Source organism: Trachurus trachurus, assembly GCF_905171665.1.
Source record: "Trachurus trachurus genome assembly, chromosome: 17".
Taxonomy (NCBI): Eukaryota; Metazoa; Chordata; class Actinopteri; order Carangiformes; family Carangidae; genus Trachurus; species Trachurus trachurus.
In genome coordinates, this window is record NC_139900.1 from 32,931,411 (window position 1) to 32,956,592 (window position 25,182).

The window sequence follows — 25,182 nt, forward strand, 5'->3', positions numbered from 1 at the left end:
CGAATAGATATTTTTGGTTACTCCAGTGAATCAAATTAATATTAAATGAGAGACAATGTGTTTGAGCATTGACGCAAAAATCTTGTAAATCCGATACAATGCAGTAATTGCCAACATCGTCAGGGCTCATACAGCCAGAGATATTTAAAAGAAAACTATGTCGTTATAGGATAATAGAAAGTTTTTGAGAGGTTTTAATGCCTATTACATATGCAGGAAACATGCAATAATAACAAGTAGGGATAATAAGGCAAGGCATCCACCTTCCACAGTTTATCTTAATCTTTTTCCAGCAGAGCAGCCTCTCCATTTCCTTTGTGCTTTGCATTGTGGGACAATAGCAACCCTCACCAACACTCTCAGAAATGGACAATGTTTCGTATTCATGCCATAAACTTTGTGTTGCCAGCTTTCTCCAAAACCTGCTTACCATCAGGGCTTAGTGTGGATTTGGGACACGGTGACAATGCCTGCTGTGGCTGGAGCTTTACTTGACTGAAGGTGTATACTTTAACCTTGAAGTAAAAAGAATTAAATGTGGCTTCCTGATAAAACTGCCCCATAACTATTGGAACAATTCAAACACGATCTTGTCACTGCCAAAGATAACAAAGAGCTAGGAGTCAGAGAGGAAATTGCATATAACCAAAGAAGGATTGATTCATGCACCATCAGTGTTTTTTGTGTCATCTTTTCTATAATTAAGTACATCCAATCTCTGTGTGAACCCTCTGATGGTATAATTACAACTTTTAGACATACACCTCCACCAAGAAGGTCATGGTTACTCTGCTCTTTGTTTCTTAGTTTCATAAAATCCTATGAATGGATTTCCATGAAACTCGGGGTGTTGATTAGCTGTTGTTGGTGCTGATTTGAATCTGGGATTTCTGCCATGAAATGATTTTTTTTAAAGCCATGAGGAAACTAAGTGAAGCCTTGACTTGATTCCAAATCCTTCAGGCATTTATGCTGGAGACAAGAAATCAAATCAGCTTAAAAATTCAAGTGACTTCAATAATGTTTCTGGGTGTAACAGCGAGTTAGAGAACCGCTGGGTGCTGCTGGCGCAGCGTCACAGAGGTAGGTCCATTTTGTACATCAAATTAGCATCTTGGCTACATTACACTACTTTCACCGGGAGTTTGGTTTGTGCGAAGAAAACTTTGCCAGTGAAAACTGCCATGGCTACGACCTTGAGGGACCATAACCATCACCCTTCTCTGACAGTCTGAAGCTAACCTCTGACCCTCGTATCCACTCAACCACTGTGACAGACAGCTCGACCTTTGACCTGCCACTAGGCCGCTGAAGAGCCCCACGCCAATATGTACAGACTGACACAGAGCTGGCTTCATTATGGTGGTGTGTGTGTGTGTTTGTGTTGGATTGTGTGTGTGTGTGTGTGTGTGCGTGTGTGTGTTTGAGCATAACTCACCGATCTCACAGTTCTCCCCAGTGTATCCTTGTGGGCAGTAGCAGCTGTAGCCTGTTCCCTGAGGAAGGCACTTTCCTCCGTGCAGACACGGGTTTGTCACGCAGGGCTCCACCTCGGCTAAGAGAAACAGACGGGCGGGGGGTGGAGGGGGAATTTAGGGATTCAAAATAAAGGACTTAATTAGTGATAATGTAAAATAGATCTTTCTTTTCTTTTCTTTTTTTAACGTGATTTATTTTGGCTGGGATAAAACACCTCTACAGACTGAGTATAAAAGCTTTAAATATCTCTTTTCATGGTGATCCTTTAAAGTTGGATGGCTTTAACACGGTTTCTTCTTGGATTCTGGATAAAAATCAAAATCAATGTATGACTCAGATAACAAAAACAAACAAACAAATAAAATAAAAAAACATATGCCATCCTAATTTTCCATCATTGCAGCTCAGCTTAAAAAGCAACAACAACAACAACAACAACAAACAAACAAAAAAACAGCGGTTACAACAACACATAGCCTATCCATTTCACACTCTGTCTCATTTCAAAGGGATCAGAAGCCACAGAGCCTCAACCTCGCCATCCACTCACAGCCTCAGTTGTCATGGTTACCATATGGAAAGCAAGCCTGGGCTCACTCCACTGAGCGTAGTGGGCAGCGTGAGAACTTCAGACATTAGCCTCCCTCAACAGAAACGAGCAGACCCCCCGCCGAGCGCCTCGGCCCCGCTATTCACCCCTAAAATGTGTGCGTGTGTGTGGTCTCCTTCCACAATTACGCATTTCCATATCAATTGACACACCACCACGTGTTCCTCCCCTGAGCCGCTCATTATAACAACTTAAGGTCTTTGAAAACCACCACTCGTCCATCCTGGCCGCAAAAGCTCGGCTATGGGAGTCTTTGTTTTGCCAGATCTCTCTCTCTCTCTCTCTCTCTCTCCGACACTGAGGACTACTGAGGAGGAGGTGGTGGTGTGTGAGGTGGGCGCTTTTGTGTGTGTGTGTGTGTCTGTGTGTGTGTGTTTACTCGGCACAATGAGCGAATCAATACCATGGCTATGATTAGCCCAGAAGCTGATCCTGGTCAATAACTAACCAGGAGCAGACATCTCAAGCTCACATCCTCAGAATATTGGACCAAATAAAATGTTCAGGGTCAAAAAAAAAAAAAAAAAATACAGTCTTCGATCAACGACTTCTGTGCAGTTGAAGATTTTCTCCAGAACTTCAGCTCTATCGATTTATGATAAATGTATTAATTTAAAGTAAAGCAAACCTCCTCTGCTCAGGGTTTGAATTCTGCTAGAGTCAGGTGCTAAAACCAGCCATGCATTTCATTTAATGTACAGCGGTCTGGTCCAATGTGCACCTGCACCCTCTGCATCAGTCAAGGTCATGGCACGCCTTGACAAATAAACTGTTATGACAAGCAGATTTACGACAGTATGTATGCGTACGTTTGCGTGTGTGTGTATGTGTGAAAGATAAACCTTATGCGACTGGCCGTTCATTAAAGCAAGTGGTGCAGAAAAATCAATAGTCGGTAGAAGGAGGCCAACACAGTGAACTGTCCCTGGCTCCCCACAGAGGCTGACACCACTGGCACAAACAACAACAACAATAAGCTGGCAACAGCAAAAAAACACAACTAATAAGTTCACAGAGACAGGACGGTTAGGGGATAATACTGTGCTGCAGCAGCAGTGCTGAGGAACCTCAAAGCATTAATCTACACATCACACCTAGTCTTTCGCTAGGAGTATTCACAGCTACAGACTGCCTGGGAACAGGGTTTGCTCTGGAAATATGATTTCTGAGGAAGGAGACAAGACGTCGGTGGCATTTCCTTGAAGGCAGGAGAGCACGACTAGCAAAGTGAAAACAAAGAAACTGTCTGCAATTTAAATGTTACAGGGAGATTAAAAAAACACAGTTTTAAAAGATCAAACAGCAGAAAGAAACTTGATGGACGACTGTGTGAGTGTGAGTCCATGTGTGTGTCTTCACAATGTGCTTTGCTTTGCTGCTAAAGGTCCTTGAATCCAACCTGAGGCCCCGTTTTTTTTCTCTCTCATTGATTGAACTGACTGATGAAGTGCAGCGTGATCCAGTCAGGAGAGCAAACACTGCCCACCGTCATGAAACCCGACCACAGGGGACTGAGCAGGAGGCGAGAGAGTGTACACCAGAGGGAGAGAGATGTACGCTGAAAGCCATTACTCTGGTCCAATCTCCTGCAAGTGTGTCCATCCACCTCCTCTGTTTGTGCAGCAAAGATATCAGTGTGTTTGTGTGTTTATGGCCTTCTGCCTGCATGACTCCAGGGTCTCTCAGTCAATCAATCAACCCTCATACTGTACAGCAGCAGTCCAGATGGTTGCCCTCGGCTTCTTGTCAATACAGTTTACAGCTGATTTCCATCTGCAGATCCTTCACACCCCGAGCCCGCCAGCCCGAGCCAATCCTGCTGCAAACATGAGCCGCTTTCTAAAGCCGCGCAAAATAAATCACCATAGAAATGTGTGATAGCATGATGTCCGTGGGGGCTTTCAAATGCCTGGTGATAAGATCTTTCCTGCATGCATGCTCATCATCAAGCGAGAAATAAGTAGTAAACCAGGTGGCCATGCAGCCAGGAGCTTCACTGAGATATACGGCGCGCTGCTGACTAAATGGACAGACTGTGTACGGTGGCGGGAGTGTGATCTCTACTTGTAGTGGGAATAAAACGGTATGTAGCAGTACACACTGAATGATTTGAATAAAGAAGCCGATGGAGAGGTCAGGGGAGGGGAAATAAAAAGGCAGTCCTAGAATAAGACAGTTCTTTTACAAGCAGTATCTTCTTTTTATGTTTGGTTATGATAATAGTTTTGGCAAAATCATTTCTGAGATTTTACAGCGAGGGTTAGTCGCATCGCTTGTTACATTTCATTGCTCTGCTCAGCTCAGTCCGAGGTGCCTTTAAAGCCTCCACACCCACACACCACTACTGCTTTATTTAACACGTGTAAGAATAGAAAACAAGGCCTCATCATGTAATACGCAGCCAACCAAATGTTTTGGTTTTGTTGAATGAACGTCAACAGCTTTATACACTAACTTAGCTCAAACTACAGCCATCGGCCACTTCATAGTGGAGCCACAGGGTTCGAGCAGCCACAATCCCCAGTCATTTCTCAGTGCGGCTACTGTGAGCAAGTCAGTTAAGAAAAGAAACCCACAGTGTCCTATTTCTCCTCTTTTGAGATGGAGGCTAACCACCGCCCCAAACACTAACCACAGGATGGTAATGAATTATTACTGAGCCACGTGAAACCGCCTAATGCTTGTTATAAATAAGGTGATAGTTTTACCAGAACGTCTGGACCACTTAATTCAGATGAAAAAAGAAAGTGAGTGCACATAAAATATCAATAGTGTTCCCTCCTAACTCGGTAAACAGTGTGTGTGTGTGTGTGTGTGTGTGTGTGTGTGTGTGTGTGTGTGTGTGTGTGTGTGTGTGTGTGTGTGTGTGTGTGTGTGTGTGTGTGTGTGTGTGTGTGTAACTGTAGTGAGAATAGCTGGTCAAAGATGGAAACAGGCACTTTGGGGAATCATTTTACACTCTGTCTGTGTTTTCTCTTCCAGATAAATGTGATTATTTGGCCTGTTGTGTTTTATTGACCTGTTTTTAGTGCATTGCATCACCATTCACAGGTCTCAGTGATTAAATTGCTTTTATTCCCAACAGAAAGGATTGCTAAATTCACAGGAATACAATTTAAGTTGAAATAAATCAATCAAAATGATCAATTATTATACCATTAAATTAAAATTGTGATGTTTGTGCAATTATATTCAGAAAATCAATAGCGAATTACAAAATAAAGCTTGTATAACAGGAACAGAAAACACTACACTTACTTGTTGGGCCCAGAGTTATGGTGGTGATGTTCGACCCTCTGCTACTCTCCTCCTCCATGTTGCCAGGTAACAGGGCCCCGGAGCCCACAGCGTGAGACCAAGCGGGCTCCTCCTCGTCCGAGGGTCCCGATAGTAATGAGGGATAATCCAGAGAGCTGTTCCCATCTGCTGTCCCCACTGGGACCCAATGAAGTGATGTTATTGGGTTAGTGGAGCTGTCCTGGGTCTCTGACAGGGGAGATGGCGATGGGTCTCCTGATCCGACCATTTGAGACGGTGACTGGGAGGAAGGTGATGCTGGTGAGGGTGAGGGTGAGAGCGACGGGGTTTGGGATGTCGATGAAGGTGCATCGGTGGATGGTGAGGGGGAGGAGGAGGAGGAGGAGAAGGAAAGAGACAGGGATTGGGAGGAAGATTGAGGTTCAAACACCGACTGAGATGGTGTCGATTCAGAAAGGGACATAAATGTTGAGGCGGACGGGGATGGTGAGGTTGATGGGGATGGTGATGGAGTTGAGGACGGTGTTTGATACAATTCAGATGAGACGGATGGAGATGGGGTTTCTGCCGGTAAAGCGGACGGGGACTTGGACGTTGAAAAGTCAGCATTTTCTGACTCAGCGGTGGTCATCCCTGTGGGCTCTGGAGGACTGGCAGTGGTAGCAGCAGTCGTGGTGGTAGTCTGTCCTCTCCTGTGACCCCTTTCTCTAGATCTTTCCCTGGATCTTTCTCTCGGTTTACTGGTCCCCACCGGTCGGCGTGAGACTTGGATCTCCCCTTTCGCCTCTGCTCCGGTGATTTCTCCGCTCCCTTCCTCTTCTCCTTTCCCCCTCTCTTCTCCTCTCCCCCTCTCTTCTCCTCTGTTCCTGTCCTCCCCTCTGTTCTTCTTCCCCCTCCCTCTGCCTCCTCTGCCGCTCGCTCTGGAGGTCACAGTCTCTTCCCTCTTCTCGCCCGGCTGGGTTGTGGTTTGGGCTTCAACGCGGACCCAGGTGTCCCTGCCAGATGAGGTGGTTTCAGGTGCAGAGCTGGAAGCGGTGAATGTGTGCGTCTCTGAGCTCTCCTGGCTCTTGGTGCTCTCTGTAGTCAGAGAAATATTGGAGGCGGCCAGAGTGGATGGCAGACGAGTGGGCGAGTCTTCATGGGCTGGTGTAGCTTTCTCCTCCGGGGGACTGCTGAACCATGAACTTCCCCAAGAAAACAAACCTACAGAAGACACATACAAAGAAAAAGAAAAGAACAAGGAAAGTCAGGGCTGCGTTTGTTGCAGACAGAGGGGAAAGGTGCAAAAGACGAAGCCCAGAGTGACGAACACAGTGAGAATCATCTTATGGATTCTCTCTGTCTTGCCAAGAGAAGCAAAACAAACGCTTCAAAGCTGTTCAGGCTGCTCATCAGCTGTTTTTCTCTATCTCTGCACAAGCTCTGTCTATACTTCAATATTATCAGCAGTAGAAAGCAAAACCTCGAAGACAAGCACTTAGACGAAAGTTTAGAATAATGTTGAACATTTCCCTCTACAGTATGTTAAACATACAAGTGTGTAGGGGTGGATAAACTAATAAAAACAATGTAATTATACTTAGTCAGATGGAAACATTCAACACTGAATGTGCAGTAAGTGTGAGCTTTCAAATTAACATTAATTAACATTCATCTAGGATCCTATAAAATAACATAATTAACAATTTGTGAGAAATGTTATCATTATTTTCGTGATGTTTTCTGTCCTTGTGGATATTTATGCCACATGTGGAGGGAGCTTCGGAGATACTGCATCCACAAGGCAAAAGCCATATTGTGTGACCTCACTGTTGACCTTTGACCTTTGACCACCACAATCTAATCAGTTAGTCCTTGAATCCAGATGAATGTTAGGATCACATCCCCTCGAGACACTACAGAGATAACACACTCGCATGGACAAAAAAATGTCGACCTTGACCTTTGAACTTTGACCACCAAAATCAAATGACGTCATGCTCGAGTCCAAAAGAATGTTTGTAGTAAATCTGAAGAAATTACATTGTGGCGTTTCTGAGATATTTAGCTGACAAGAATGCAACGTATGTATGTTCGTATAGACGGACAATCTGAAAGCACGATGCTTCGGCCAGTAGGAGGCATTAAAACTGAGATTTTCTGAGAGCTTACGTCACCCACTGTCTTCTGTTCAGAGCAATTACACCAAATTAGATCAATGTAGTGCTGAATTGTCATGGTAAGGTATTTTTAACACTGACACAACCTACTTTGCATGAATACATCTCGATTAGTCCGGTGACATGAATATTTGCGGTTTGTAAATATCTCTACTGACAGCTCAAGTGACCTGAATGCAGCATTATGAAACTGTCAGCATTACATATAGACACAAGAGACGACCTCCGATCTGCTGTGACATCAGTGTGACAGCCGCAAAATTGAATTATGTGCCTAAAATAAAATGGCAAGAAGAGCAAAGTGTTGGCAAGAAAGGAATATTATCATTAACAGGTAGGATTTATAACTGATGACATCTAAAGAGCCTGTTCATGTCATACACATTTGAAACAGCCAATTTTAATGAAGAGAGAAAACATACTGTATGGGTGAAGGTCTAGCCCTCATGACACACACACAAACACAATCAGACCAAACACAATGAAACTAAGGACCACCACAGTCTCACAAATTGCCTGAGAATTGAATCAACAACCCTGTAACAGAGTTTCAACAAACACTGAGCAGAGATGCTGCTATTTGAAAATGGCTTTCTTCCACGGCCAGCACATAAAAACCTGTAAAGCCGCAAGGCCCCTGAGGAGTAGGAGAGAGAAATACAGGTTGATGAGTTGGTTTTCAGTCTTTTTTCCCATCCTCTGCCTGCCTTCATGTTGGAAGAAACGTGATGTTTTCATCCCACGATGGCTATGTGCCTCGGTGTCGATAATGGGCATCCAGCGCAAGAGAGACATTTGGAGACATGATTTCTCTGCGTGCGCTCTGGTTTAAGAAGGCGCAGAGCGGCCACAGTCATGGAAACAAGCAGACTCCTCCTGATTCTGCTTCTGCATGCTCTGTGTAAGCACTCCATCAAAACACATTTCTTAAAACGGGCTTATTTGTGCAGCAAAATAGGCTCAGCTGTGCTCTAAGCACTCACTGATGAAGGTTTCCATTTGATTGAGAATCTGGTAGAGTCTGAATAAACTGCTTTTTGATTAGAAAGGAGCCTAAATGAGTGAATCTAACCAAACATATCTAAGTGGCAGCAAAGACAGGAACTGGCTCAACATTCAAAATACTGAGTACAGAAGCTTCAGAGCCTCCACTAAATCTGTAACATAAAGATGACATGACAGTCGTTGTTGTAGGTTGTAGATGTATTCTTAGAGGTACAACAACATGTCATTGTTATGTGGCTTTACACACAATAATGGATTCAGTGGCTCTAAAAACTACTGCCTCTGAGGATGTGTTAGATAACAGCATAAGACTTCAAAATGTCCAACTTGTTTTTGTAAAAGTTGCTCTCTAAATGCTTTTGGGGAAAAAGGGATTACAATAGACCCAGACCACGTTAATTAATGATGAAAAGCAAATATGCAAATGGGTTTTTAAGGCTGAATAACTAAAATATGACTGTTTTACCACAAGTGTATGTTTGATTTGATTTTTTTTTTTAAACCAACCTTTTAACTGGGTTTAAACCGGAAACAGCACTACACACACAGCTATGCCAGACTCCCCACAAAACACACATTAATCATTAAACAAGATTAAATACGAAAAGTCACAAGACTAAATCAAACACATATGTTCATTCATTAAAATATTGTTTCCAGTCCTCTATATGTTCATGTGATTATAATTCAGGTCTGCAGGTAAATAAATATAGAAGTGGTGACCAGACCTTGAGAAACAACTCATCTTCACCTTCTGTGACAAGCTGCGATCTTTAAGAGGGAGGGTATTAAAAAATGTCTTTGTCTTTGAGGGTGACACTTGGCGGGGAGTCTTTGATCCAATCGCACAAGACGCACTTTTGCGCAATTAACGGGAGCTTCTCAGGAAGGTCGTAGTGTGATGTATGAAGGTGCAATTCCCTGGAGGGAAGACCTGAAAAGAAAACACTAGGAACATTATTTTTTTTAAACGTTGCAGTAATTACCTTGGAAATAGATCTGAATAATAATTCACACTCCCCAAAGAAATGGAGATATGTTAGGATGGCACTTATTGCAATACGGAGAAAGGGGCTGATTTATTTTGTGCAGGGTAAAGAATGTGAAGAATCTTGTGCTGATATTATATGTAAAGGAGGATCTGATCGAGTCTGCAGCTGTTTGCCCAATGATTTCCAATATCTTCAGCCCCTAAATCTCTTTGCCATTTATGAGAAGCATTTGTGAACTCATATGTGAAAGGAACCGAGCAGTGAATAAAAATGATATGAAATGTTGGGGCTATCCAAGTTAAATCTTTCAGAAAAGGAGGAAACCTGAGAGGAAATAAAATGCCTCATTTGCAGGGATCCAAAGAAATGTTCCTTGCAAATATCAAATACTTCTTGCAGCTGCTTGAAGCGCAATAAAGCATTAAGTCGTCAAGTACATGGATGTCCTTGTAGGAGAACACAGTGAGGGAATGTAGGAACGTCAGGATTTTAGATGTTTCACATTTTTCCTTATAACATACCAGACTCTGATACCCGGGAATCAATACAGGCCTGTCTCTTTAGATATATACAGTATATATGTAGCCAGAGCCTGCATGACTGGCCCAAATTGTGAGATACAAAATTAGGCATCGGAGGTTCATCCATATCTGTGGGCAGTTGTAATATTTAAAGCCTCTGCCTAGATTTTTTTTTCTTTTTTGCCAGGCTAGTAAATTTAGAAAATGCCTTCTTTTAAGTCCTGGGTGAATTTCCGGTTGTACACGGGGGGGAATCTGCAGGGGGATATAAAAGTCGTTGGAGAATATTCATCTTAATGAGACTGATTCCACCAATCAAGGACAGTGGAAGGTCATGCCATCGCTCTGGGTGTTTTTTTTTAATTTAATTAAAAAAGAAAAAAAAGAGACCAAGACCATTTGTTATGACATGAGTGGTTATGAATGATATGATGTGGATCCATTTAAAGGACAACCCCCATCCCCCAACTCCAAATTTCCCTACTATACGTCAAACAGGTAGCTCCACTCAACCATATTGAAGGCCTTCAGCACATGTGAGGGGGAGACAGCCACCGACAGCCCCTCTTCCTATAGTAGTAAACTGCATAATACTCACAAGCCCTCTAACCAGCGTCCATGCACAAAGCTTGTCTGGTTTGAGTTTGTAAGACTGAATTCTCCAGCTGCCTGGCAAGAAGCTCTCAGAGCAGCCTGCTGTCAGATTAGACTGATAGGTCTGCAGGAGCCACACATGTCGGGAGGTTTATCTCTCATTAAAATGACAGGGATAGGTTTGAAGCTGAACACATATCTGTGAGTGGGCTTACTAGGGGGGAGGTGCTCCCTTGAGAGAACGTATGAGTTCTGAGACTTCTTCCTTGCTAATTAGCTTTCATGGATCCACTTTTTGCCATGAGACAGTCAGGAACTTTGTCTTATTGAGAAATGCCTCTCTCGCCTCAACAATAGACGCATATTCTAAGCTTTAGACGTTTCTATAATGTAGCTGATTTGAGGTGCTTGGTGCTCTGCTATCTATAACAGAGGGGGGTTCATTTGGCTCCGTTCTACTTGGAGCAAGACATCCTGTACTGTACAAGGGTCCTGTTCTTTAAAAGAGACAAATACAAGTCATTTGAGAAAATCACCAGAAACATTTTGCCAAATCTGAAAGAAGTTGTGGGAGAAAAGAGGTTTTCATGTGCACTGAAGGATAACAAGTTCACCTCACAGATAGCCAGATAAGAGAACATAGCAAGCAACCCCCTTTATCTGTTCTTCTCCGTTGTCTGAAAGGTGTTTTCTTTGAGAGAAGCGTTCTGGTATTTCTCTTTCTTGAAAAAAAAAGATGGGATTTTCTGGCACCTGGTGATGTGGTTAATATTCATTGCATTAAGTAAAGTCTTTGTCTTAGTATCTCATGTATGTTTTTTACACTTTGTGGGCTACATGTGCAAGCTGATAGGTGGTCATTACTGTGACACAGAGAAATGAAAGGGCTGCAGCAGATCTGGTAATCACATACACGAACACCCACACAGTAAAATGGAAAATACACAAATGAAGCTGTCAGTGAGGCCTTATCCAAAAACAATGGATCATATCTCCATACAAACAAGAACAAATGGCAGCCGTTCAGTGGCATTAAGTAATGAGTGAGGCTGAGAGAGAATAACACAGCAGCTTCAGGCGTGTCCACGTTCGTTCTCTACCCCAGCCGACAAACGGCGTCAGCGTGATCAAACCTCAGTCTACTGGAAGTGGCGGAAAATCATTGGGGAAAAAAATAAAAGGGTCAACATCATAGCTGAGCGTTTATATTTGTACAGTAAGATAAGAAGAAAGGAATATTTGAGCAGCAGCCCTGCTCTGAACCAGCCAAGAACCACACAGCACAACTTCTACCCACAGTGAGACAGGAAAATATAAAAATACATTAAGATCAAGGCTGATGTATTTGTGTGTGCAGCTCCTCTCACTGTCCGCAGTTTGGTCGGTTAAGGTCTTAACTCTTGCTCCTGCCCTCCAGAGAGGCCGAGAGGTCTTCGCCCACACTCATCTCTTAGTGTTGTCCTCAGTGTGGTTACTCAGTCTGTTGAAGGTGGACTGCAGAAGGGCAAACTAATCTTCTTTGTTACATCCTGGGTAATTATTATGGCACCACTTTTTTTCTGTTCGATTCAAGCGGTTGGAGAAGTTAAAGGTAAACTAAACTATGCAAGTCCGGTCACTTTTTCCGCTGTTTTCTGCGCTTTTTGTCTCTACAGAGTTCCCCCTACTGTTTCAGAGTGCATAGTTTCAGTGTCGTAAAAACTCACAACTCCTCTCCAACCCCTCCTCCCTCTCCCCCGGCTGTGTGCATTTGTTTTCAACGAAGCCGGTGAGAAGGCAATGTCTACCAAGGTGGGTAGTGTTAACAAGATATTTGTTTGCGTAGTAGTGCCGTAAAGCTGTCAATGTTTCTTGCGAGACGAGATCTGGGACACCGGTTCGGAGGCGCTGATCTTGGAAAGTCGATTTTCGGCCAAGAGACGCTTGGTGGAAGGCAGAGTCTCCATTTAACCATCACAATTACTCCGAAACTGTTCAAGTAAGGTAAAAAATCTTGCATAGTTCCTCTTTAAATGTAGTTTCACTGTGTTCTATAGACATTGACTGTACTGTCTGCACAGTAGAGGTGCATTTCACATAAAGAATCCTTTATGTGTGCTAAAAAAATAATATTATGTGATAATATTTCAGATTTATTATTACATAACAATTGATTAACCTAATCTTGTGACATTTAAGGTTAAAAAAAAGAAACGTTTTTATCTTTTCAAGTTGAATCCTGCATCAGGAAGGCAACTGTCGACAGCCAGAGCTCCTTCACAGCCACACTGGGTGTCGATTAGCTCATTAGTGACCCAACAGGAGAGGCAGCCTGAGTCACACAGAAAGGTCACTGTGGCTTCAGTTTGACTCCCAGCCGGATGTAGGGGCACTAAAAGCCTTTGGTCCTCTGCTTGTATAGCCTGGTGCTTCTCTAATGAACTACATACCAGGGGCTTGTTTGTACTCTAATGAATGTGCCATCCTGTTGTGTGGCTCAGCTGATGTTTCCCCCAACATCACAGAGAGAGAAAATTACGCACACATAAAACCGTGTTCATAAACATAACACTGTCATTAGGCCCTGTTGATGCCTCATAACTCTGTGAGGCATACTCCTCTTTTTACAAGTTGATTCAATCGATAGGCCATTTAGTTCAGTGACACAGCAATAATCCACACACCTGGTGATGCTGTGCTGGATGGATCAGTCTTTGTCTCAGTCTCTGTATCCTCCACTGTCGGTCCATGCGGGGTCTGGGTCCCCTGCTCGTCTCCCGTCCCCACCAGGTAGTTCCAAGGCTTCCAAATGGACGTGACAATCTTTGAGATCACCTGAAATAATGATGATAATAACACGTGTCAGCACTTTTCAGTATTTCTAAACCTTATAACAATAGATTACGAGAGGATGAACCTTCTTCTTAGCTGGAGTTGGGTGAACTAGGGGACGGAGAAACCACTCTGAATCAGGTCCGGGCTCCAGCAGCTCGCCCCAGTCTAAGGAGCTCTGTCCTGGGATGAGTTGGAGGGCGACGTAGTTCTCTGAAGACCAAGGCTCTGTGGCTGAGCAGACAAACAGGGGAGGGAATGATAACCCACAGTATCCTCCTCACAATCTTTTCCCAGAGACATCTTTATTGGTAATCAAACTCACAAGCATCAGCGGCGTGGAAAGTGTCCTCCTCCTCAAGGTCAACCAGTCCCGTCCAGTTGGAGGGTGAAGCATCTGAGGACCCTGCATGGATGCATGTATGCAAAGTTATGTGCATCCCAGAGCCCACATTTACATATTAAATGGTTGATTTTGATTAATCAGCTGCTTCGTGCAGCAACAGATCTGCGAATCACAGGCCAATGTACAACCTCTGGTAGTGACGGTTTGCTGTGTAGTCAGGTCAGGCCTCCCTGTCCCTGCAGACTCGGCATCACTTGAGCCTGTGAGGTAGCTCCAGGGCTTCCACAGGGAGGTGTAGATCTGAGAGATGGAGCCAGTATTCTCCACTTTACCTGGGAAACAAGTCAAAGAGATTTGCTTTTTCCTGTGGCAGCAGCTGAAGGATTTTATCCAGTTGGTATCAAAGTTTTACTGTTTTAATTTTGCTGAGTAATCTGAGAAACAAGATTCTGGATATTTAACTTTAAGACAGCATGTCCTCTTTTTCTCTGTCTCTCTTTCCCACTGCTTATGTCAATCCAGCAGTTTCACACACACACACACACACACACACACACACACACACACACACACACACACACACACACACACACACACACACACACACACACACACACACACACACACACACACATGATGCTGGAGTAGATAATGTGGATCAGAAATCAGTGTTGCCATAGCTACAACAGTGGCAATGACATTTATTTTCATTCTTACTACATTAGGAGGACTCAGAGCATCCACGGCAACATCAACACTCCTCCCATGAGCAAGATGTTAGTTAATCAGTGTATTTACTCCAATAAAATTACATTTATATGAAACAGCTTCAAGATTATTACACTAGTACAAGAGAGTGACTCATGCTTTTATTGCTGTCTAACATGAATTACAGTGATTGAATTAGCTGTAGGATTATCTAGCCGTCGTTGCAGTACCTCTGTAGCAATAAGCATCATATAGCGCCGTGGTGTTGTCAGCGGTGTCGTTGGCCGTGACGGTGTGGACCCCCGGCTGGCTCCCTCCACACTCGGGGCGAGGCCAGGTCACCGGGTAGCGGACGCTGCCATCAGACAGCCAGCCTGGGGCACAGCTGTCCAGGCCGGCTCTCCAGGCCAGATAAAGCTGCCCCACCGTGGCCAGCTGGCCCCCGAGGGACACGCAGCGGTCGGACGCCGAAGACAGGGACAACCTGCCTGGGACGGAGGAGTGAAACACCTCACCTGGAGGGGGGAGGGGGGAGGGGGGACACAGGAGGCAGGGGGTTGTGAAGAAGCAGACACCTGGGTTTAATAACTACTCATGAAGACTTTGAGAGTAGGCCTACACGTAATATTACGTAACGGTCCAGGCGCTTCAAGGATAAGACTGATGACATTTTATATTTTTGTCACCCTGGCTGTGACTCTGAGCTGTAGCACGCTCATTCCTACTAAATGTATAAAAGGCATGACAGGAATGTAAAGTTTCATTTTGTAAAGACATGCTTGCTAGACTACTTTCTAAATCAGCCGGGCACTGTGTTTTTTGCATAGCTACATAACTCAAAAAGGACGGTGCGTTTGTAGGAAACCATTTTGAGCCGTGGATTAACACAAATTTGCTGGAATAGTTGTTAGAGCCATTTTGTATATTACACATAAGGTGATACATAATTTAGATTTGTTGGATTTATCCTTTATATACCATATTGAGGTTATAAGAATGCCTATTAGTTAATAACAGCTGCTCTCTTCTTATTGGCTGAGACGTGCGTAACGTGATGTATGCGTAATTTGGTTCAGTTATGATTATGGAGGCGAGGAGAGCACACTAGTTTTTGACCGTGCTGTCGTGCTAATTGTGCTAATGATTATTGCCTGATTTTGGATTGCTACACAGTTTTTTATTATTTGTTGTAACTTGAAGAAAGGTTTCAATAAACCCTCGTGAGAAAGAAGAACTGTGGAGTTTTTGTGGCAGAAGACACGCGTCAACTACATGCTTGCGCTCCATAATTTTAGTGTGTGTTTAAAAAGTAAAAAGAGACGGAGCCACACTTACAATAGTAAATATCTTCAGCAGCAAGATGGTGTTTGTGGGATTGGCCCCAAAATAAATCACAGTGCCCATGTTCATGAAGGAGCGTGTCACCCAGTGTATTGGTGTGACTGAATGTGAGCAGCATCAATTCACTGGTGCTTTTTTGTACTTTCTACTGGAATAGAAAAGAATATGGCAGGACTTCGCCTTTAATACTGTAGCAGAGTATGATGCAAACACCAGTGTAAAGCCAAACGCTGTCACAGGTTTTGATGTGTGTTTTTCTGAGTCTGTGTGTGTGTGTGTGTGTGTGTGTGTGTGTGTGTGTGTGTGTGTGTGTGTGTGTGTGTGTGTGTGTGTGTGTGTGTGTGTGTGTGTGTGTGTGTGTGTGTGTGTGTGTGCGTACCATCCAGTTCCTTTGCAAAACAGTACACATCAAACAGCTCTTTTGGGTCCCTCTTCCCATAATTCCTCACTCCAGAAGAATACTCCTTGTGTTCATAGCAACCAAGCTCTGGCTGCTGGACAGAATAACTGTGGAGACAACCATGTGGGAGTTAGTTAACCTCTTAAGACACGCCCCTATTTTTATGTTTTTTTGCCGAAACCAAAGACGATTTATAAACCCGAAACAACATGTCCAAGTTGTGAGCAGCACAGATCCCACATAGTTTGAGATTCAGAGATGTGCATGGTATCATTGGAAAGGTAACACTCTCAGGATTACTGTTAAAGTGTTTGTGTGATTCTGTGACTTACTGACAAATAGTGCCAAAGCTTAGAATGATGGGGTTGTTTCCCTGCCCAAAGGTTTGCCTATAGAATGACATGGGTACAGACATTCAGGGACCTCTAGGCAGGATATAGACACAATTGGTCTTGGTCTTGAATTAATCGGGTTGGTCTAAGCTTTCTAACAATGTATGACATGAATATATTCTGTATGTTTAAGGGTTGGTGTTTAAAAAATTCGGAAGTAGTTGGTGCTACCTCCCCACTTCCAGCCCGTTCCGTGGGCGGAACAGCGTGTAAGTTTCTTTACACCAATCACTGGAAATAAGTAGCATAAATAAATATCGTGTGGACACTCTTCTGTACAATCATTCTCAGCTCAAATAGCCTACCAAAACTTTTATTTTCATTAAGCCTTTAATGTCAATTCAGAATAAATTCTTATTTTTGTTCCTTTTTAAAGGGCAAGAGATTAGAATAGATTAAAATACAATTAACAGCAGAGAGGCAGCAGGGGTAAAGTGAACATGATCCTGAACCAGATGAGGTGACAAAACAACAGAACTGAATATTAATTGAAACAACAGGGGATCCGAGAGGGGGGGGGAACAAATAAAAGAAATGTCTTCATATTAGAGACTCAGCAGGTACATCAAAATATAGAAGTCTTTAGAACTGACCTGAACCAATTAGAAGAAGAATCAATTAGTCTATTGATTATCGAAAAGACAACATATGAGAATATTTACCAAAGCAAGCTAAATGCCCATAATTCATTAGATTCAGCTTCACAAATGTTAAAATCTTTCCTTAGTCCTTTATAGAGTAATCTGGGAAAATGTGAGAGGCATTTTTCAACATATTTCTGATAATTTATTGACCAAACGTTTTATTATTTCTTTTATATCAAGGCTGAGGCTGAACCATTTGGTCAGAAATTGTGTGAAACATCTATCACAATTTCCCGAAGCCCGAGTCAACGTCTTCAAATGTCTTGTCTGAGCAAATCCTCTCAGTAGGGAGGCTGCTGTGAGAGAATGATTGGCGTTTTTTTTCCCTGATTCATTTTCTTTTCATTATTCAACATCAGTCCTTCATTATCAATCAATCAATCAATCACAGAAAATAGTTAGTTGCAGCCTTGCTTCAAATCAAATGGGTATAAAGGGTGTGATAAGAAGAAGGAGGTTATTGAATCTCTCCTCACCGTACGGTCTGATCCGCCAACCAGCCGGCTGCACAGCTGGCGAAGCCGTCATAGTACGCTGCCCACATCTGGGCCGGCGAGGCAATTTGAGCTGAGTTCTCCAGGCAGGCCCGCTGTGCATCGGCAAAAGAAAGGGAATAACGGGCGGTGGGAGCCTGGTAGTGAAACACCACACCTACAGGGGAGAAGAGGTGTGAAGATAAACTTTTTCAATTCCTTCTATTTGAGAAATACACCAACGCAGCCCAGGTTCCAAATCAATAAATCAGTGGGATGCACTCAATGAACATTTTATTGTGGCCACAAACAGATCAATCTACCCCTATGTGAGTTTCAGCAGAAATTTCACAAATGAACAAACAGAGAAATGATCACTGGTGTTCGGCCCAAACACTTTAATTAAAAGAATTACACAATTACTCGAGTGGAAAGCTAGATAGCAAAGAACAACACAAAGGCAAGAGCAGTGAGCTACATTAAGTCAGTCATTATGATATTGATATAATGAATCAATGTTTTTAATGTTTAATTAAATAAAAAACTATAGAGCAGCCATTATGCATCTTACATTGGCACAACAAGCCTTGAATGTAATAAAACGCAAAAATCGATTAAGTTAGAAGACGGATTTTAAAGCCCTTTGTGTTAACGCTGCTCAGGCTGTCAGCAGCATTTCTACTGAGTTGAAATGTTTCCTTTAGGCAGTCGGGCACCAAACCTCTCTCACAGGGTTAGGCTGCTAGTGGCTGCTGCACTTACCGGAGACCACCAGGGGCACAGTGTCCCTCTCATAGTCGTTACCCATGACAACCTGACAGTGGTAAGTGCCCGAGTCGTTGGTACGGAGACTGGAGATCTCCATGGTAGCATTGAGGGGATTGGCAGCATATCCTGGCAGCATGACGCGTCCAATGAAAGCCTTATTCACCTTGATTACATCACCTTTGGCAGAGAAAAAATAGGTTTCTTCATGACAAATGTCTGCTGGCATCCTGCAGGTCTTACAGATCAGAACATAACCTTTATGGGAGCCCAGATAAGTGGATGGAGGTAAATATGCATCACCAATTTTTATTTGTTTGGATGACTTTGCCAAAATCATGGAAAAGCTTTTTACTGAGATAACTTCTCTTCAACTCCAGGAGCTGCTTGTTCATAGCTTTGTCATTGTGTTGCTTTGGAAGCCCTCATGATTTTTTTTCTTTTTTTTGGTACCAAAAACAACGTGTGATCACTTTATGGAGTTATAGCCTAGTAGTTGTGTTTTTGGCCATCCGACATCTAGAGGTCAAATACTCACTCTCTTTTAGCTCAGCTTGGTTTTGGTTTATACTCATTCATGAGGAAACATCTGGTGCTTTAACAGCTTCGTTATGTTCACCAGCAAGTTGCTCATTTCATGCCTTTTTTTGGTGCCAAAACATGATGTTAAAGTTATGAAGCCTTCATAAATATATAAATCCAATCTGGACACAGACTCACGGTACTAAAACTCAATGGAAAACCATCATTTGAATTCAGGACAGCTGCTGCTGTTAAGTTGTGAGGGTGTTTATCAACAGCTGAATCCTTTACATCACATCACATCTTTGTTTTACCTTCAGCCGAAAGCACTGGCTGCTCAGGATGAGCACCCTGTGCTCCCGCCGGGAGCCTGGTCCACCACAGGTGGTGGGGGCGCTGGCTGGAGGAGCTGGTCTGCAGGGTAAAGACACAGGGGAGGACAGCTTTGCCTGCCAGTGTTTGTTGTACTGTAGGATGGATGATCCTACGCATGTTCACTATGGAGGAGGCTTCACCTAAAGAAGAACAAAAGGAGGACAGAACATAATTGGATTACGTTTTTTAATGCGGTGCATTCAGGAAGTATTCAGAGCCCTCTACTTTTTCACATTTTGCCATGTTGCAGCCTTGTGCGGGAACGGTCCATAACAACAAAAAGGAAAACTGAATTTTTATCCAAAAGGAAAAAGAAAACTGAAAAATCACATTTACATAAGTGTTCAGAGCCTTTACTCAGTATTTAGCTGAAGCACCTTTTGCAGCGATTACAGCCTGGAGTCCTGTTGGGTATGATGCCTCAAGCTTTGCACACCTGGATTTAGGGATTTTCTGCCATTCTTCTCTGCAGATCCTCTCAAGCTGTGTCAGGGTGAATGGGGACTGAGTTGAATTGGGTTCATGTCAGGGCTCTGGCTGGGCCACTCAAGGACATTAACAGTGTTGTCTCAAAGCCACTCTTGCTGCGTGACAAGTTTTTGTCCACCCTGAGGTCCTGAGTGCTCTAGATCAGGTTTTCATGAAGGATATCTCTGTACTTTGCTCAGAAACAACCCCACAGCCTGATCCTGCCTCCACCATGTTTCACTTTTGGGATGGTCTGGTTCCCTCCAGACTTGACGCTTGGACCTGAGGCCAAATAGCCCAATCTTTGTGTCTTGTCTGAGAATCCTCTGGGTGCTTTAATGTGTTTTTCACTGAGGACAGGCTTATGGACTCTGCAGACAGGACCTGTGGTGATGGTTGTCTTCTTGGAAGTTTCTCCCTTCTCCACACAGGATCTCAGGAGACCAGAGTGATCGCCTGTCTTACCAAGATCCCTTCTCTACGATTAGCCTACTCAGTTAAGCTAAGCTGTTCCTCTTGCTCTATAGGGAACCTTCAATGCAGCAGAAATGTTTTTGTAGCCTTCCCCTGCTCTGTTTTTTTTTACCTTTATTTTACCAGGCAGATTGCTTGAGATAAAAAAAAATCTATTTTCCAAGCAAGGCCTGGCTAAGAAGGCAGCAAGCAAGATACAAACTCAACACAACCAAGTCTCTGAGCTCTGTAGGCAGCACCTTCCTCAGACCTTATACGGATGATTGCCTTTTCAAATCATGTCCAATCAACTGAAATTACTGAAGTTGGTGTCATATTAAAGGGTCTGAATATTTATCTCAAGGTGAAATTGCATTTTCTCCCTTTCTAACACATTTGTTAAAACTTTCGATGTTCTGTTATCATTCTGAGTGAAGTCTGAAGATGTAAGAAATGACACTGGAACATAATGTGATAATTCACAATGTGAAGACTTTCTGTATGTCTGATGATATTTTGCTAACAATTGAAGAGGCAAATGGAGAGAAAAGTGCTGTAAATAATTTCCTGCATTGATGATTCACCATGCGTGAATCTACTTTGTGATTGTGAAAGGGTTCAGCGGATAAACAAAGAAGTCTGCTGGTTGATTCAGGTGAATGCCACATTGTGGACGAAGCAGACAAGGAGAGAGGAGAATTAGAAGAACTAAAGTTTTGTGAGTGCAGCAGAGGAACACAAACTCATGCACACACCTGTGAGCCTGAGCTGAAAACACACACGCACGCACACACTCAATAGAAACCACAGTGACTCACCACCTTCAACCTAATTATTTAAATTCTTCTTCTCACCATTCACACAAATGACTTCAACTGTCGCTCAGACAAATTCATTTACTGATTTTATGCCAATATGAAGGGGATGTGGCTGTGAGAGTTCAATTCATGCTCCTGCAGATTGATATCAGCAATTCACTCAGTCTGGTTGCCAGGATATACAGGTTCAATGTAACCATGACAACAGGATCACCTACAAAGCCATTATCCCCCAACCAACAATTCTTGGCCCATCTCTTTGTGGCTTCATCCTCTGTGGATGTGTGAATGTGACTGTATAATATTTTCATTCAATTCAATTCAATTGGTTGAAATTGTGTTTTAATTTTTCTTTTCTTTTTTTTTTAACAAAAAAGGTTTTTGTAAACTTAACTTTTGACCACTTTATGTAGGCTACATTAGTAATCATCATTAATACATGCTGTTTCTACTCTTAAAGTGAGTGCAGAAACATCATTATAGCTGCTGCGTCTGTCAACATACCAACAAAAGACAGATAACACAACTACAAAAGCTTAATAAGCTTAAAAGACATTTGTTCAGGGAGTTTTGCTTTTTTTTTTTTTTGTCTTGTCCTCTTCATTCAAACTTTCGATGTTAGTTAAATACACCAATTTGTAAAGTACTAATATGAGCATAACAAGAGAACCCATGTGGAAAAGAAAAAAAACTAAACAAAGCCTCCTTTGGAGTATCACACATGGTGGAATTGAATCCCCAAAGATATTTCCATCTGCATTTAGATTGGACGGCTTTCACAAGCTGAACCCCCTGAGAGCGCCTTTCTATGCTGAAGAACGTGTCTGCCGCCTTCCCCCCAAATCAGATGTAATCACAGAATCACAAATACCCAGGAAAAGCATAAGAGCCAGAACAAGATGGCAAGCAGTAACAAGAGAGGGAGAGAGAGGGAGTCTAAGAAAGTGAATGGTGGAAATTGAGGGACTCTGGATGATAGGTTTACCCTGCCGGTAGCATGGCGCTGACAGATGGGACAAAAGAAAAACAGCCTGAAAAGAGAAGCAGAGAGCTGGAAGTGACATGAAAGGACAATCTCTGTCATTAACAGATGTCATCTCTTTTCCCTCAGTCAGTCCTCCACCAGAGTCCACTGAGGTGCTCGGATTACAGATAAATTGCAACCTGGGTTTTTATCAATGTCTCTTGAATGCAGCTGAATCTGCAATCTGCGAATTAAGCATCTTTATACAAACATTAGGAGTTGCCATGGTATTAATACACATGTTTGATATCTCCTGGTGTTTTGTAGAATATTTAAAGGCAGATTTGTGGGGATCAACCTGGAAATTATTGACTCTGAAGTGAAATAATTCAACATATAAATATTTTAACAGCTTTTGCAGCAGCTTCAGAGGGGTTCAGTGGTTGAGAGAAACAGCAGTTTTCAATTCTGGTTTTTAAATTTAGGAGGTGGGCAGATTGTTTGTTATTTTTTACAGTCGGACCTTGGATTGTGCAACAAAAAGAGATAAAACATGATTAGATGTGGATTAAAAACTTTCCCCTGTCAGAGCGTAATGACCAGTGAGCTTATGTTTTAATGGTGGAAATGAGAGATGCAGTTCTCCTCTTGAACAGAATCCAGGCTGACCAGCTTCCACCATGCATGCCAATTGCAGGGAAAGTAATTAAGGGGAGCAACTTATCTTTAGTACAAGCCGTCAGCAGGCTGCGTGTGTGACCTCGAACCTGCGATACTATCCACCAGAGAGTTGCAGCTCTGACATTTTTTTGTCTTTTTGTTCCATAATTGTGAATTTTACGCATAGTTGTAATGGAACAGATGGTCCACTAAACTTGCACAAATGGGTTTGGAGGAGTTCCAGCTCAATCCCACCGAGCATGTCTGCAAACATCCTCAGCATGTCAGCTTTCACTTACAACACTCAAATGAGTGCAGACCTGTCTCGTGTAATTACGCCTATGGAAAAATGAATGTGGGAACTCTTTCTCTGTATTCGGGTCCAGCTGCTCCCCCTTTCTTTTATTCCTTCTTCTCATCCTCCTGGTCATCTGTCTTCTTTTCCCTCCCTCTTCTTCTTTCAACTGAACACCTTTGTGTACTGACACACTCTGTTACCGCCTACCGTTGTTCCTTTATATCCAAAAGTGCTGATTAGTTTCTGCGGCACTTGGAAGATGAAGCAGTGGAAGGAGACAAAGACTGGAGGTATAGGAGACAGAGGAACTCACCCAAGCTTAAATAGAGCAGCAGCATCAGAGCGAGGGGGATCTGCCGCCCAGCTGCACGCAGAGTGAGCACCATCCTGGACCTGCAGAGAGAGAGGGGTGAGGGGTGGGGGGCGGACAGAGAAGAGGGCAGTGAGGCCGGATCAAGATGGGAAGCTGCACCAGTAGTAACAGGACATGTATATTTGCTTTTCAATGTTTTATTTTATTGACCCAGTTTGGGCAATCAAACGGGGATCTTACTTAATGAACTGTTCATGGTGCACATCTTTACCTTTAGTTATCATTTCCTCTATCCTTGAAAGCCAATACATTAATACACTTGTGCACGCATCTGTATCCACATGTATTAATATGCATGGTTTCCCCTTGAAGACAAACTCACTGTTACTCCCACTCTCTCTCTCTGTTGTTGGTACAGTTATGCTGAATGGGAGGCAATAGAGCTTCAGATGAAAGTGTAAATGTCGTCTGTTTTTCTGTCAGGTGAACAGACAGTCATTGTCCTGAATACATAAAGGGCTTCCTACTCCTGTGCGCGCGCGCGTGTGTGTGTGTGTGTGTGTGTGTGTAACCTCTACAGCTGTTTTGACTTACAAAACTCTCTATGAAGCTCATTAGACCGACTCAAATCAGTCCAACTGTGACACAAACAAACCTGTGGGCTGGCTTTCACCTGATGGAAATGAAAAGTATTGTTAGATGTTAGATGTGTCCTTTGCTAACTCAACTCTGTTGGTGATGTTCACACAGACCCAGATACATGTCACTCATCTTAATGAGCTGTCTACCAGCGGAGCAGCTTTCACAACACAAGGTAACATCATCATCTGAAGCCACAGGTGTGAGGGATCAGTGTAAAGAACTGATGCAGACCTTCGTAAACACTCAGAATGGGCAAATGACTCTGTTTATCTCTCATTTATTTATTGTTGCAGTGACTCCCCTGCACTGTGACCTTTAGTCTCTACATATATATTCTACATTATATTCAATCTCTACATATATATTCAGATCAACACTGGCTACACAAAATGGCCTTGAACTCTGAGTCACCGAGAAGCAAATCTCATCTAAATAAGGTGATTGAGTAGCACGGTACACACTATCACACATAGTAACATATAATGTATCATATCCATTTAAATTATTGCATTGGTGTTATAATGACAGAAAACTAACTGCATCTACAAAGACCCAGCCACAGTTCAATGGGGGCAAATTACTCTTTCCAGCCAGGAGGCTAAGAGGCACCACGGTGTGTGAGAGAGGCTGTAAAGTATTGGCACAGCAGTAAGACTAAATGACCTTTGATCCTATTCACCATTGAAGATGAGATGATGCATATGTGAGTGAGTGCATATGAATTATTATGAATCTAAGATACATTACAGACTGTATTTAATGGGAAAAAAATAGTTAAAGGTAGAGTCTGTGTGATTTTCCTAAAAAAAAAAAAATATATAGACTTATACAAAATAAATCCTGCTTAATCATCACCTATGGGCTTCTACTCATGTGGTGGTGACTGTGTCTGTGTCTTACCCCTAGTGAGTATTTTTCAAAGAGTCTGATCAAATGGTTAATTAATGACACCCTTCATCTGTCCCATTGTTTATCTAAAGAAATCCTTACATGTTGTTGTCATTGATGCTAAAATCAAGGTTAAGTTGATCTAAGTGAAGCCTAAGTTATAGATGACAAAGACAACATAATATATGTGTGATGTCTACTGTATCTATAAATTGGGATGAAATTATGGAAATTGTCTGGAAATAGGAAAAATCCGTTGAATCAGAGAAAACAACACTGTCAC

The 25,182-nt window shown here is 42.8% G+C and overlaps 1 protein-coding gene across 1 annotated transcript in view; it reads right to left on the reverse strand.

Moving 5' to 3' along the window:
- Positions 1–23,442, reverse strand: part of LOC311000412 (neurocan core protein-like) — a gene marked incomplete at its 5' end in the record, with an annotated part of 31,654 nt that extends 8,212 nt beyond the window's left edge. Inside the window, 12 exons of the mRNA XM_083991121.1 lie at positions 1,439–1,555; positions 5,348–6,550; positions 13,282–13,432; positions 13,515–13,663; positions 13,755–13,826; positions 13,949–14,107; positions 14,714–14,998; positions 16,204–16,331; positions 17,737–17,911; positions 18,496–18,678; positions 19,335–19,535; positions 23,370–23,442. Of these exons, the coding sequence (XP_083847247.1) occupies positions 1,439–1,555; positions 5,348–6,550; positions 13,282–13,432; positions 13,515–13,663; positions 13,755–13,826; positions 13,949–14,107; positions 14,714–14,998; positions 16,204–16,331; positions 17,737–17,911; positions 18,496–18,678; positions 19,335–19,535; positions 23,370–23,442 (2,896 nt within the window). The remainder of the gene's footprint in view (positions 1–1,438; positions 1,556–5,347; positions 6,551–13,281; positions 13,433–13,514; positions 13,664–13,754; positions 13,827–13,948; positions 14,108–14,713; positions 14,999–16,203; positions 16,332–17,736; positions 17,912–18,495; positions 18,679–19,334; positions 19,536–23,369) is intronic.
- Between the last annotated feature and the right edge of the window lie 1,740 nt (positions 23,443–25,182).